General features: G+C 34.7%; 1 protein-coding gene across 7 annotated transcripts in view; it reads right to left on the reverse strand.

The window, feature by feature from the left end:
* LOC149803373 (Golgi-specific brefeldin A-resistance guanine nucleotide exchange factor 1-like) overlaps positions 1–15,642 on the reverse strand; it is a 167,294-nt gene that overhangs the window by 106,743 nt on the left and 44,909 nt on the right. For all 7 annotated transcript variants that reach the window (XR_016420209.1, XM_089953086.1, XM_089953085.1 and 4 more), the window contains 4 exons: positions 15,183–15,377; positions 13,514–13,664; positions 10,393–10,515; positions 3,058–3,188 (listed from right to left, as the gene is read on the reverse strand). Coding sequence is in view for 6 of the 7 variants with exons in the window: in XM_089953086.1 (XP_089809212.1) it covers positions 3,058–3,188; positions 10,393–10,515; positions 13,514–13,664; positions 15,183–15,377 (600 nt within the window). In the remaining variant the exon portion in view is untranslated. The remainder of the gene's footprint in view (positions 1–3,057; positions 3,189–10,392; positions 10,516–13,513; positions 13,665–15,182; positions 15,378–15,642) is intronic.

Raw genomic sequence — 15,642 nt, forward strand, 5'->3', positions numbered from 1 at the left:
TATCTGTTAATTGTTTCTGAATTTAATATGATCCTCCTCCTCGATGTACAAATATTATTCTGTGCTGTGAACTCCTTTCACTGCCTGCTGTCTGAAACGCATATGCATAACTAGCTTGAACAAGTTACAGTTTTTTATTGTTGTGCAATTTTCAACATCTCACATGTATGGCCCCATGGGTATTCTCTCTTGGATATCTCTGTCCCAGAAAGAAAAGTTTTGAACCAGAGGTCTCGTTAGGATTTTTAAACTAAGAGTCCATGGCTCCCATTTTGGTAAAAATATGAGTCCCATCAGGAAAAGTTGCAGTCCCCTCTCAGAAAACTATGCCAATTATAGTAACTATTGGTTGCCATAGAGTTTAATTTCTTCATTCTTTATAACACTGACATAGCTCTTGCTTGTCCATCAGAGTAAGTCTGAATTTTTTCGATCCAATGAAGGTCTTATTCAAAGCAGTAAGCTAGGCATCACACTTTCATACACTTGGCTAATGTCCCTTTCAAATTATCAGTTCTAGCAACTTTAGCCCTCTCCTGAATCTCTCAATCTTCATCAGTTTGCCGTTGAGCCCCAAAATGCTCATTCAAGTCTATGTCTCAACATGTCATGATTCCGAGGTCACATGCACTGCTTATTCCGTTACACTCGGTAATGAACACAAGAATGCAAGCTAAAGTTGTTTATTTGATGTACTGCTATAAATGACCACATGTACATCTCTGGGTATTTCTGCCTCTAAATTCAAGCACTGTAAATATCAGTAGATTTTCCCACCCAGTTAAAGCCTTTGATCTCGCCGCTTAGCTATTGCAGCATGTTCTTTTGATGTACTCTTATAATGGTGACGACGGGGGGGGCTTTCAACCACTACATTCTGTCATTGTAAATATCATCACAGCTAACTGATCAACACATTTCCCCACCATGCAGGTGACTGAAGCAGGACTGGCAAGTATTTGAATTTTACCGCCCGCCTAAATAAAAAAATATTGGCGTCCAAATACTCGTGATTATAAGTGTTTCCGAGACCTCTGTCAGATTTCACTAACATGAACCCTGCCAAAGATTCACTTCCTTGAATCAGTGTTTTGCTGCCTCTTATGCCAGATTTTTCTCTTCCATAATGCTGTATTAGGGTTTTAAGTCCAGCATTCCCATAGTCTGCTTGTTTAGACATGGGTATCTTGAATAAATATAACCGGCATATTTTCCATCCAACACGTACATCAGACTCACACTTAACATTAATTTTGGGCTCAAAATCACACACTGGTATTTTCAGTGACATTTTTCCAATGTCCAACAGACCGATATACATGAAATTCATTGTCATCATAGCTATCACCAGCCAGTATTTGCCGACTGAAAAAGCATCGTTGTGATTCAACCATTTTGGTTTCCTGTGTGGCCCTTATTGGAAACACGCATTTGTAAAACTTCCACGATGAAAGTAAGGCTAAAACTCCACAAAATGCCTGTTCGAGGGTCAATGAACGAATCAAATTTCGTTTAACAGCCATTCATGTCTAACCGAAGTATCCATATATCTGGATGTCGCATCAAGCGTTGTGAGACATCTGCGGCAGCGCGAATTACGTTGCGAAATGCACTTTTAAAGTTAAAGTTAAAAGTTTAATAAAAATTGCATACTGCGCAAAGAAACTTTTTTATATCCGCGGCGTTGAAGTAATTTGCCGAACGCGTATCACTGCTTTTAAAGTACACGAATTCGTACAAAGTACGTGCACTCGCACGTACTGGCATCATTTTCTGACCCAATGTTTTATTCATGTTAGACCGCTAGGAGGGGGGTAGATGCGATTTTAAATATATATTCGATTTTTTTCTTTCTTCTTTCTGACAGACCCACCAGCGATTTCTCATTTTGTTAGCACAACCCACAACAGAAGTGATTTTCCTAACCAACCTTCCACTGTCAGAATTAAAATAGTTCGAAACACAACCTCCTACAGAAGTTTTTTTGAAGTGCCGTCCCCAGGGGGATATATGTTTTACTGGAACAGCCCTTACTGTCAATCTGTGAATGTTATGGAATCTGAATACCCAAGGAACAACTTACTGTCAATCTGTGAATATTACAGAATCCTCTTCACCCAATCTAAGAATCTAAATATCCAAGAACTACTTACTGTCAATCTGAAAATAACAGAACCCTCTTCCCCAAACTACTGAATATCCATGGAACTAATTACACCAAACTGTAAAGATAACTGAATCTTCTTTTCCTATCCATGAATCGGAATATCCAAGGAATTATTTACTGTCAATCTGTGACGATAACAGAACCCTATTTCAAACTACGAATTTGAGCATTGATGATTTTGCAAGATCAAAAAAATGAATGTCCACAAAAAAATTCTTTACATTACAAGCATTTTCTAAAGATAAATCAGCCAACCAAACCACACTGCCTCTTTGTTCAGGATAAGTTGTGATACACATTTTCAAGATGGCTGCTAATGGTGGCCTTACTGGTTATCTGAACAGAGCCTATTTTAGGACCAATTAGACATCATAATTTATCTGGTGACAAATTCATGATGATATAAATTTTCTTTATTCGATATCAGTCACAAGAAACTTTTCCAGATGCATGCTTTGACTGCCATATTAGACAGATCAGCACCATTTTTATTTAGGACCAAACAGACATCATGAGAAGGGATCTAGTGAAAATCCCATGTTGCTATGACTAGCTATCTATGTATAACTAGTGATAACATTTTCCAGATTGCTGCAGCAGCAGCTGCAATGGATGTCTGAGTATCAACATTTGCATTTATGACCAACTAGACCTAGGAGTGAATGTGTGTGCAACATTTCATGGCAATCCTCCAAGTAGTTTAGGTGTAACAATAACAAATGTGTGCTAATGAAAGGACTGATGATGTCCAACTGATGAAAGAGCATATCATTTCATAAGCTCTTCTGGTCTCGAAAGTGGAGCTAGAAAAACTGCAAATTAAAGGCAGAAATTGTCATAGAATACAATACGAGACATAATGAAACAGATATCGAAACAGAGTAAAGTACCCTTTTCTTGTGCTTGATAGCCGCAAGTTCATCCTGAGTTGGTATCTGCCCTGTTATTTTCATTCTGTTGGGGCGAATCTGTGGACCCTTCCTGCCTTCCCTACCAGTACCTCTGGCTGCTTTACTGGTCTCTGAATAAGGAAGGGAAACCAAGTTTCATTGGTAAATACATTTATTAACAAGGTCATCAACAGATCTGTGTTTATCATTTTCTACTAACTTCATTGCTTCCTCATCAATAAGGATGAGATTATCACTGCACAAATCAGAACTGGTCATTCTAATGTAACCAAATTCTACATCTGTAAGGGTAGATCCAACCAAATGCATTTCCTAAAATAAACTTTTTACAATGAAGCACTTTCTAATATACTATTTCGATCTCCAGCCTACATGTTTTCATTACAACAATGTTCACCAAATGACTGAGCTTTCTGATACAGTAATGTGATTTGTATCTTAAATTTCTTGAAACATGTTAATATTTTAAAATATATCTTGTGTGCAAACTACTTCATTCAAGTAATTTTAACCAACATGTGTACTATCAATCACACTAATTATTTGTTACTGTCTAATTACCATCGATACACACCACTTACACTCCAAGTTGTTTTGTTTCTGTTCTTTTATAGTTGACTGTTAATGAACCAATTTCCATACATAAATTATTTATCATATAAATTTTGATGTGGCGCTGTAAAGCCGTAGGGTGCTGGTATGCCATAAAACCACAATCAATCAATCAATCATTTCTTCCTCTCTTCCATCAATGTAATCATTACATACAATGTCTTTGACATTTCTTCCATAATTGAATTGCATACAGGCATAAAAATGTAGCTTTAACTGGTGAGCCAATATGGGTGTAGTAGGCAGGACTATGCATATATCAGCTAATCTCATGAGATTTTTATAAATTATTTGGTACGACATCATAGGCACGTGCTCATGATGTCACATCTGGCTATAAAGTAGCATTTTGTGCTAAAACTGGAACAATTTTAAAACAATTAAGGCAATCCATGTGAGGAAACTAGATAAATGTTTGTACAGAATTTTAAGATATGCATCAATAATATATTACTAGAACACATCTAAAACAGTAAAGTATTAGCTACTTATACACTGACATTTCTGCTATGATGAATGCATAAAATAATTTTGACATATACCATATATATGGTAATGCATCAACCCTGTGAAATAAACATTTAATTTTGTTCTTAAGTAAATGGGCATATGCTTGTAAAAACCCATACATTTAGCCACATTTCTGCATCTTCAAAAGACCTCATGAACTACCAGCACAACTGGGAACGTGTTTTATTTTTTTTTACAGAAGACACATTTTTAAAATCATTTAATACATATGCAGATTTCAAATTTATTCTCATTTGTGCTCCTCCTTAACAAAAAGACAAATAAAACAAACCATTTTCTTAGCTCACCATTATGTCCCTTGCCATATGGGCCACACAATTCAAGTACTAAGTATCACAAAATGGCCTTTTACTCCTTTTTAGCTTAAAAGAAAGAATTGACAATCAAATGTTGCCAGTCATTTGTAATATTTCTGCCTTTATTGGATTGTGTTTGGGACATTTGGAATACTGGGAAAATAGAGTTAAATACAGAAGAAGCACACAAAGGAAGTGGACCCACAACAACAACAATAAGCAGCTTATTGTATTATTTTACTAACAGGATCTGAAAGATAATGGAATGATGACAGAAATAATAATACAGTACATCTTTTCCATACATGACTGTCACAGAATAAGGCAAGAAATAAATTGGTTCTGCCTTAGAATGATTCAATCATTTTTGTCACACATGCGTACAACATTGCCTAGGGTGGATAATTATGTTTTTTTTTAGTTAAGTGACTGAACTGGCATGTATTGAATGATAGATTGCTTGCGGCAAGAGACACGAAGTGCCTCTGTGTATGTGCGGTCATATCAGGCTGTCAGTCTGGCTGTCTGTATGGGATGGAAACAGATGTGACAATCAAGGCTATACAAGGATGGAAGTGCTGATTTGTAAACTTGGTGGATCCATAAAGGGGGGTGGGGTGGCCAATACAAGTGTGGGCCAACCCAAGAATTCAGGAGAACTGTGTGGTTTGACAATGGACATATGAACCAGGTCAAAATGTTTCATTTGCAAGTTTACACAAGTATTTAAATGAGTCACACATGGTTATGAAACGTAAGGACTGTATAAATGACTATGAGTCACGAGTCTATGTTGGTACCATTGTTATGTTGATTGCAATGGATCATGTTTGTTTCAATTGTTTATGTTGTTTCAACTGAGTACATGGAACATATGGTGTGTTTCAATTTAGTACAGTTGAGTTACCTTCATTACATGAGATTATATGAATCTTACTTTCATTACATGAGATTATATGAATCTTACTTTCATTACATGAGATTATATGAATCTTACTTTCATTATATGAGATTATATGAATCTTACTTTCATTACATGAGATTATATGAATCTTACTTTCATTATATGAGATTATATGAATCTTACTTTCATTACATGAGATTATATGAATCTTACTTTCTTTACATGAGATTATATGAATCTTACTTTCATTACATGAGATTATATGAATCTTACTTTCATTATATGAGATTATATGAATCTTACTTTCATTACATGAGATTATATGAATCTAACTTTCATTACGTGAGATTATATGAATCTTACTTTCATTACTTGAGATTATATGAATCTTACTTTCATTATATGAGATTATATGAATCTTACTTTCATTACATGAGATTATATGAATCTTACTTTCTTTACATGAGATTATATGAATCTTACTTTCATTACATGAGATTATATGAATCTTACTTTCATTATATGAGATTATATGAATCTTACTTTCATTACATGAGATTATATGAATCTAACTTTCATTACGTGAGATTATATGAATCTTACTTTCATTACTTGAGATTATATGAATCTTACTTTCATTATATGAGATTATATGAATCTTACTTTCATTATATGAGATTATATGAATCTTACTTTCATTACATGAGATGACATGAATCTTACTTTCATTACATGAGATTATATGAATCTTACTTTCATTACATGAGATTATATGAATCTTACTTTCATTATATGAGATTATATGAATCTTACTTTCATTACATGAGATGACATGAATCTTACCTTCATTGCATGAGATTATATGAATCTAACTTTCATTACATGAAATTATATGAATCTTACTTTCATTATACGAGATTATATGAATCTTACTTTCATTATATGAGATTATATGAATCTTACTTTCATTATATGAGATTATATGAATCTTACTTTCATTATATGAGATTATATGAATCTTACTTTCATTATATGAGATTATATGAATCTTACTTTCATTACATGAGAATGTATGAACCTTGCCTTCATTACATGAGATTATATGAATCTTACTTTCATTACATGAAATTATATGAATCTTACTTTCATTACATGAGATTATATGAATCTTGCCTTCATTACATGAGATTATATGAATCTTACTTTCATTACATGAGAATGTATGAACCTTGCCTTCATTACATGAGATTATATGAATCTTACTTTCATTACATGAAATTATATGAATCTTACTTTCATTATATGAGATTATATGAATCTTACTTTCATTATATGAGATTATATGAATCTTACTTTCATTACATGAGATTATATGAATCTTACTTTCTTTACATGAGATTATATGAATCTTACTTTCATTACATGAGATTATATGAATCTTACTTTCATTATATGAGATTATATGAATCTTACTTTCATTACATGAGATTATATGAATCTTACCTTCATTACATGAGATTATATGAATCTTACTTTCACTACATGAGAATGTATGAACCTTGCCTTCATTACATGAGATTATATGAAACTTACTTTCATTACATGAAATTATATGAATCTTACCTTCATTACATGAGATTATATGAATCTTACTTTCATTACATGAAATTATATGAATCTTGCCTTCATTACATGAGATTATATGAATCTTACTTTCATTACATGAGATTATATGAATCTTACCTTCATTACATGAGATTATATGACTCTTACTTTCACCACATGAGATTATATGAATCTTACTTTCATTACATGAGATTATATGAATCTGACTTTCATTACACGAGATTATATGAATCTTACCTTCATTACATTATAAATATATGAATCACATTTTTGTTTTCCCTTCTGTGAACGTTTGTGTAAAGTAACTGAATGAGTCATGTTTAGAGCTTGAATGAATCACACTGTATCTGTAGAGGATATACATATTTTTATTCATTCATTTCATAAACTTCCATCTTTCACATCTTGTGTTGTGTTATCATTTAATCCAAGCATCCATTCAGGTCAAATCCTGTTACAATGACCATTTAAATAGTATTTATTGTTTTAAATCATTTTGCAGACTATATTCTGCTATATATGAAGTCGCTATCTTGAACTCTGATGAACTGCTTCAGCTGTTATTGTTGTAGGGTTTAACGCCATTTTTCAGTACAAGATAGACTATACATGGCAGCCAGTATTAATGGTAGAGGAAGAACCCAGAAAAACCCTGGAAAGAACAGCCGGCCCACTAATAGCTACTGGCAAGCTTTTTCACAAACCCACAATGGCCAAACCCGTGACTCAAACCCATGCAGACAAAGGTGAGATGGCAATGATATATAATGGTGAGTGCTTTTGATCACTCGGCCACTCAGGGTGAACCGCTTCAGAGAATGAAATAATAATGTGAATCATAAATAGGCAAGCTATGAAAGTACCAGCTCATTTCATTTCAGGTTTGAATCAGCTGTTTCATTTGGTACAGTGAGTTCAACAATACACTGTGTATGCCTGGAATATGACTCTGAATGTGGATTTATTAATAATGACACCATCTGAGAAAATCCCAAACCAAGAGGCAAAGGTTTTGCCTGCTGAGACAATTCATCATGGTGGCAATATCGGACAGAATGAGTGAACCCTTTTCAGTCAGTGTCTCCTGCCAGAAATTAAAAGGCACCCACTATGGCCTTCATCTCAAGGAGACTGATTTGCAATACTTAGTCCTGAAAAGCCCACAATCAGCCATCTTTCTGAGATGAGGGAAGGAGATGGGCACCACAGCCCATCAAGCTGGCATCCATATATAAAACACAATTCCCAGAGTTGGAACCTGTATGAGTAAGCCAAATGAGATTCTTTTATTTGGCTGAAATGTGACCTTGCATATCCTGAAAGTGGGGTTGTTTGTTCAGTAGGCAAAGCATCATTCCCCAATACGGCAACATAATTATCTGCAAAGGTCACATGAACAGACAACCCTACAAGAATTGATACCTATTACATGGCCGCCGTAAGGAACTTGTAAGATACTGGGTGAATTGGTATATGGACATTTGCTTTGGACAAATCAAGACTGACTGTGTATTTGTTTCGCCCAACTGACAACAGTACAAATTTTGCTGTCTCCATTTTGATGTGCAGCAATAGATAATAGCTAAAATCTATTCCTGGACTCAATTTCCCAATGGCATTTGTTTCCAGAAAAAAGCCTGGAGTAAAGTCTGGGAAAACTAATTTCAGGACTAATTCTACTGCCTGCTTTATGAGCAAACATTCTATCTACTTTAACATGTTTGCCTTTGCTTAGGCTCTCCAGCATAAAGGGGGAGACAAAAACAGTGGAAGTTGGATAAGAGAGAGAAAAGAATACTACCTGCTCCAGTTGGATCAGAGTGTTTCAGAAAGTGTCTGTCATTTCCCTCATCCATATGGGTAGTCCTCCTTCATGCCATGCATACATAGGTATAACAAGCAAAACTTTAAGGATGACACTGTGTTGTCACCGTGAGTGGTTGACATAGCCTGTTGTCCATGTCTGAACCTTTGGATATCCTGTACTTCAACCAGATTGCTGGACTGGTTGGTTAGCAACCAGGATGGCAAACAGCATACAGTATAGGACTTGCAGGCTGAGCTGTCCTGTAAAGTCAGACTGCATTCCCACAAGCTGTTTTACTGGTGCTAAGGCAATGCACATGCTGCAAGGAACTTGTGCTCAGTGAGTTACCAAATGGGGATAATCCAACCTTGTATCCTTGAAGTCACCAGATGACATCCATAATAACAATCTGGCCAGCTCTTCATATGCCAACATTTTTGATGTAGCTTGTTGTGCAAGATGTCACATATGCCACTCCATGAATGACTGAGTGCTAACGGCTTTGGTGGGGTCAGATGCAACTGTTGCCACTGGTGCTGTCTGAGGGATCTACCAGTGGTGTGGGTGACATCAATTTGTCCTACATTAGGTTTGCTAGCAATTCAAAATTTTGAAGGAGACTCAATACATCTCCATTTGACAACTTGAAATCACCTAATTGTGCAGCCTTTGAGTTGTTTTTTATGAAGGCATTGTACCTTATTCCTTTGGTTCAAGAAGCACAAGCACTACATGAATGTGATGACAGGCATTTTGTGCAAGCCAGGCATGTGTCATAGTTGTCTTCTGAAATTTTAAAACATTTGCATGTCTTTTACATTTTCTAAAAAAAATAGTTTTGGGGTTTTTTATTCATTTAATGGCACTTTGTCCACATTATTGATAACATCATGCCAAGGAAATGAAACATTAGAGAGAAAGGACAAATAGTATACAAAATATATACAAAGTACATATAATTAGGAAAAACTTGCCTACTGAGAACACCTATAACAGCAATGGATAAATCAATTCCAGTATTTACAACACAAATTCTGTCAAAAATATTAATTCACTGAAAAATTTACAGACACTGTATACTCAAAGTATATCAGCCATCAGACTTATTAAAACACAATTTTTTAAAAACAGGACTGAGAAAAAACTTAAATTTGAAATAATTCTGTACACATCCAGGATAGAGGTGGCCATTCGTAAGACAAGGGTAGGTAATCTGTAAGAGCTACTTCCATACACACACACACACACACACACACACACACACACACACACATATATATATATATATATATATATATATATATATATATATATATATATATATATATATATATATATATATATATGGAAACACATTTTTTCATCTTTCAGGGAGAGATGATTTCAGAAAGAGAGGAGTTTATGAAAGAGTAATATATCTAATGGTGAAATAAATCAATCCATTTATCCATCAGTTTTGTATGACACTTTCCATTTCAGCCATCCACAACAGATTAATAAAGCTAGAATATTGTTTGTAATTTAGGGAATAAGTGTACCTGGTGGACCATCCTTCCACTGTTGAATTCTCTGTGCAGTAAGGAAACCACTGGTAGGTGGACCTGTGATTCTTGACTCAGATGTTGTGAGGCCTTCTGATTCTGCCTTATTCACTTCAGATGCTGCAGCATCAAGATTAAGAATATTAAATCAATAAAATATAATCATATACTCAAGATTTGGACAACAGAATGAACTTATTGTTTCTGTATTGAGTGTAGCAGCAGCTGCCTTTATCAAATGTGAAATCGACAACTTCAGGCAATCTTCCCCCATACATGTTAAGTACAGTTTGAGCATGATTCACAGATCTTACAACTGATCACAAGAAGTGGTACATATCCATATTATTAAAAAAGGGGTACGAATGTATTTATACTGGCTATTGCTGGTAAATAAAACCACTTCGTAAGAACATAGTTGTCTACTACATGGTGTGGCTTTGACACAAGTGACTAGGAACCGTGCACAAGCCAGCCTTCAAAAGAGTTTTTTTATATAATAAGTGAAGCTAATCCTGGACAATAACCAACAAGCAAAGACTCTGGTTGATCAAGGAAGGTAAAGTCTTCCATTGGTCCAGCAGAGACAAACACTCAGCTCGGTCTGAAATGGTAGCAGATAACTTGATAGTTACTGTAATGGGTAGATGCAATGTTCACATCATGCTTGCTGCTTCTGTATAAAAAAACATGTATCCTTCCTCAGTGGCAGGAGCTACTATGCTATCTTGGGAATATTCAGTAACATGATTATTTACATATGCTAAGAGGTAGACATGGTGGCTAAGCCATTGTATGCTGTTGGTTCAAATCATGCCCAAAGAGACTGCTGTGGTTCTTCTCTGGTCAAAGAACTTTATGCCTACAGCCTGTTGTTTTTTTTGTTTTTTTTTTTAAAAACTGTTCTTCACACTTTAATGCTCATTTTCAACAGCTGGAGCAACAGAAACTATCTCATATCCGAGGCAAAGTTCAAACATTATATATTTAAGAATGTACATTTATCTCTGGGAAAGACAACTTCCTTTTTGTACTATATGAATAAGATCTATGGTATATGACTGGGATATGAATCAGGTCATATCAAATAAAATCACATGCAACGAATTCTGAGTTACATGTGACCTCCCATGACAGTCCTGTCCTTTAAGCAAAGCGAAAACCTGTAATATCCAGCTAGTATCTCATGTTGCCTTCTCTTCATTTCAGCAACATACTTAACCTCTCCTCAACAGCCACCACCCTTAAGCAGCCAAATCATTTATACCCATCTGATGGATGTTTATGAGAGGCTACAATATACTTCTCATCCATAATCACATCTTCATCAACAGATTCTTTAATCTATTAGAAAACAGCAGGGAACTGGCACAATTCAATTTACAATACCTATTAGTTCAAAAGCATCTCAAGATTAAAGGAAGACACATTTTTGTTTGTACCTTGAATCAATGTACTAAGCAAATGAAAATATGTTCCAAACTTTTATTCAAATCTACTGCACCATTTGACCGATATATTAATTTCAAACAACTGAATCTATAGCCCGGCCTATGAGAGTAATCATGATGGATTTAGTTGTGATGTCACAAAGTTATGTTGGTTCTATCACCATTGGTCTAATTTTTCGAAGTTGCAAAAGAAATTTAGGAATTGTAGAAGGAAGTCACAAAAGATAATGATGATAAACAATATACTGGATGAAAATGGTGGTGTGCTAACTATAATTTTTACTGATTCACTACATAAACTCCAAATTCTGTCAAGAAACTGTCAGATATTGTTAGGACACGTACTGTTAATACTGAATCAAACTGAAACCAAATTATTTCTGAATTTAAATCGACCACACTGTATGATCATTTTCAAACAACTGACAACTTATCACTTAAATGGATTTGGGAATATCATGGATGCGACTATTAATGCTTATAAATTTGGTGGCATACAATGCATCAGGAAAGTATCAAATGCAGAAAAGAAAGAGAGACACTATCTCTTACCAGTGTTCCAATAAACAAAACTTTGGTAAGTACATTGTTTTCTAGTGCATTTTACAGTTAATAATCTCACAAGCAATTTGTTTTACTTTAAAGACATCCCTGAATACAAATCGGGAGGCTAATAGAGAAATGGTTTAGGATTATGAAGCTTTGAAATAATCAAACAGATTTTAAATAATTTTACCAGTGCCATGTTAATGCTTCAATAGTCTGCACATATGCATGACACATGAGAAAAAATGGGAAGCAAAATCACTCTAATGTATAATTAATTATCCTAGCCCTATGGCATATTTAAGACACTTATTACATATAATTTCTTATGGTTGCTGAGAAATGAAAATGATGGAATGCATAAAATTCTTCTCTACAGACACTGTCTAATGACAGACAGTGAATACCCAGGATGTGAGGGTTGGATGTTCAAATTCAGATCCTGCCTATGCTGTGAAGCCACACCAACAGCATGGCTTGTGAACTTTACTTATTAAAGTCAATCTGTTAAATGTCTACCATATTCCAATGGGGGTTCAAATGCAATGTATTGGTGGCCCCAGTTTAGAAGAACTGTTCAATCATACTAAAAAAGGGTGCCAACATTTGTTGGGGTTTTCATCCGTGACACTGAGTGATTTGTGTCTCATTTTGGTAAAGCTGCGTACACTCACTTTATGACTTGAATATGGCAATAAATTTTGTTCACATATACACAAAACTGCATACATGTTGTATTCTGAGTTGGTGGAAAGAACAAGTTTGATGCAGCACAGGGATATGTTGAGGCTGTCAGGCCGAGAAGTATTTATAAAACATATGAGTTCTTTCCTGAAACTTGGAACAAAACACGAGTGTAGTTTTGTATCTTTTCCGCTTTCTAATTATTTTTAGCTTTACTGTATGAATGCAATTCAAAACAAATGGGGACTTGTCTATGTTTAATTCACTGCATCTAAAAATGTCTATGCAAGGATGCCAAAAAAGAAACCTAAGTAGTTCAAATCTGGGTGTGTGATATCGAATTATGGATTGAATAGCTGCATCAAACATCAGATCAATCATGTAAGATTATATGGGTATGGGTTCATTAAGACTTGAAAGAAGCATAATCTGTTTACCATCCTCCTGTGCATCTTGCTCCTCCTTTCTCAACTTGGTGGCACTGAGAATTCGGCTGTGACAGTGCTGCTCTATTCCATCCACAACTGTCAAGAGTGCATCCAGGGAGAGTAGGTGAGTGGAGAAAAGTCCTGACACTGGAAAGGCATTCTAGTAGAAAGAGATGCAGTAAGAATAGAGCTAAAAATGATCTATAAAAATCTTTTTAAGTTTATAAATTGGCCCAAAACAATTCAGTTCTACGTGCCCTTTATATCTAGCTTTTGAGATCTTCCATATTTCAAGAATACATGTTGAATGCATATGGCTGTTTTATCATTTTGATACAAAGTTATGACTGATGTTCCAGTGGGGTATAACTCCATGAATTCTATGAAACAAGCACACATTAAAGTTTATAATGTAACATCAGATCACTACTTTTTTAAAAGATAGGTTGCAAATAAGAGTATACTTTCACTTTAGATATTTTAAAGCTAAAACATATACTTACAACTCTTCTTATGTATTTACACTATTTCTATTTGTGCAAAAAATGTATGTGATTGCTGAAGCAAATAATTATTTTTACTGAATGCATTGTCTGTTGGCCATGCAAAATAAACTTTGACAGCTGATGTAGTCCCTGAACAAAAGCCTTCCAACTGCCTTTACATTTAGATAAGCCCTTAATTATGTTCTTAATCAAAATACACAACTTATGACAGAAGACACACTGGTTTTATTTATAGCCAGAATCAGTGTGAATGATGTACTCCCAACCCTAAAACTGTCAAATGAATGAGAAAAAATGCTGAACTTATGACAATAGATTTAAATGAATGATTGGGTTTTCCACTGTTTTCTTCTTTTTTTACCTTGACCTATTCACACTTTGTGTGAAAAGTCAACACAAGAGAAACAGTTGTTTTTTTTGTCTTTTGTATAACATCCTACCCAGAATGTAATATCTATAAGGATATCTGGTGGGCTTTCATTTCTGTCAAGACATCTGGTCTACTTTAAGATGGTGGTCCATCCACACCCACACCCAGGTACATATACTAAGTAGGATTTCTATTTTGACCACTCTTCAAATCAACACAAACTCTATAACTGTTACCTTTAAAAGTAGTTTTGTTTACTCCTTAAATGGCCTGAAACAATTATATCTGATGTAAAAAGAATCTTTCTAGAAAAAAACAATTCTGTTTGTTTCGAAATTAAAGAATTAAGTATATCACTGTACATTTACATAATAATCTTGTTTGTTTCATAGTTAAAAAAGATATATCACTGTACATTTACATAATAATTTTGTTTGTTTCATAGTTAAAAAAGATATATCACTGTACATTAATAAGATAGTTGAAAATTCAAAACATGAGTTGTGAAGCTATTAGGAGTAATCACTGACATAAGTCAAGTGGGAAAAACATATAGACTATGTCCGTAGGTCGCACCATGCTTATATACATACAATGATTTTCTGTTCAGCAATATGGGAAAATTAAAAATATTATTATTATCATTATTATTATGATTATTATTATTATTACACTTTAACACAATATTGGCCATATCTTGAGGAGAAAATCTGATTTAAGTGCCTTTCCCAAAGACACAATGAGGCAGCCAACCTGGACACCCCCTCCCCCACCAACCCAAAGAAACAACTCTTATTCTAACTTTGGACAGTAGTTTTGTCAACTCCTCAAACAGGTTGGAGCAATACAGATCACAGTCGTAGTTGAGGTAAAGCTCTGTGACCAGTCCGGGGATCCTCCAAAGCTGTACAATGGACTCCAGGGCAATCTCCTTGGTCTCGTAGGTAACCTTAGGGGAGTCAGATGTGATCAATTCTGACAATTTGGTCAGGTACATCTAGGAAATATAAACAAATTCATAAATTTCACATGCATTTAGATCATAATATCCAAGAAATAAACTAGTAAGCACACTGTATGTCACACTAGCAAACAGTCATGCAATCCATTTTAAGTATCGGACAAATCCCCAACTGGACCTGGGTCTATGCTGTTTACAGTTGGATCTGACTTATAAACAGATATATATGGTACCATTCCAAGAAGCTTTTGGCACGTCTTTATAGATTAGTACATTTTTATTAAGTTTTTCTGACCAATAT

This window comes from Sinohyriopsis cumingii, chromosome 3, assembly GCF_028554795.1.
Source record: "Sinohyriopsis cumingii isolate HCF-2022 chromosome 3, ASM2855479v2, whole genome shotgun sequence".
Lineage (NCBI taxonomy): Eukaryota > Metazoa > Mollusca > Bivalvia > Unionida > Unionidae > Sinohyriopsis > Sinohyriopsis cumingii.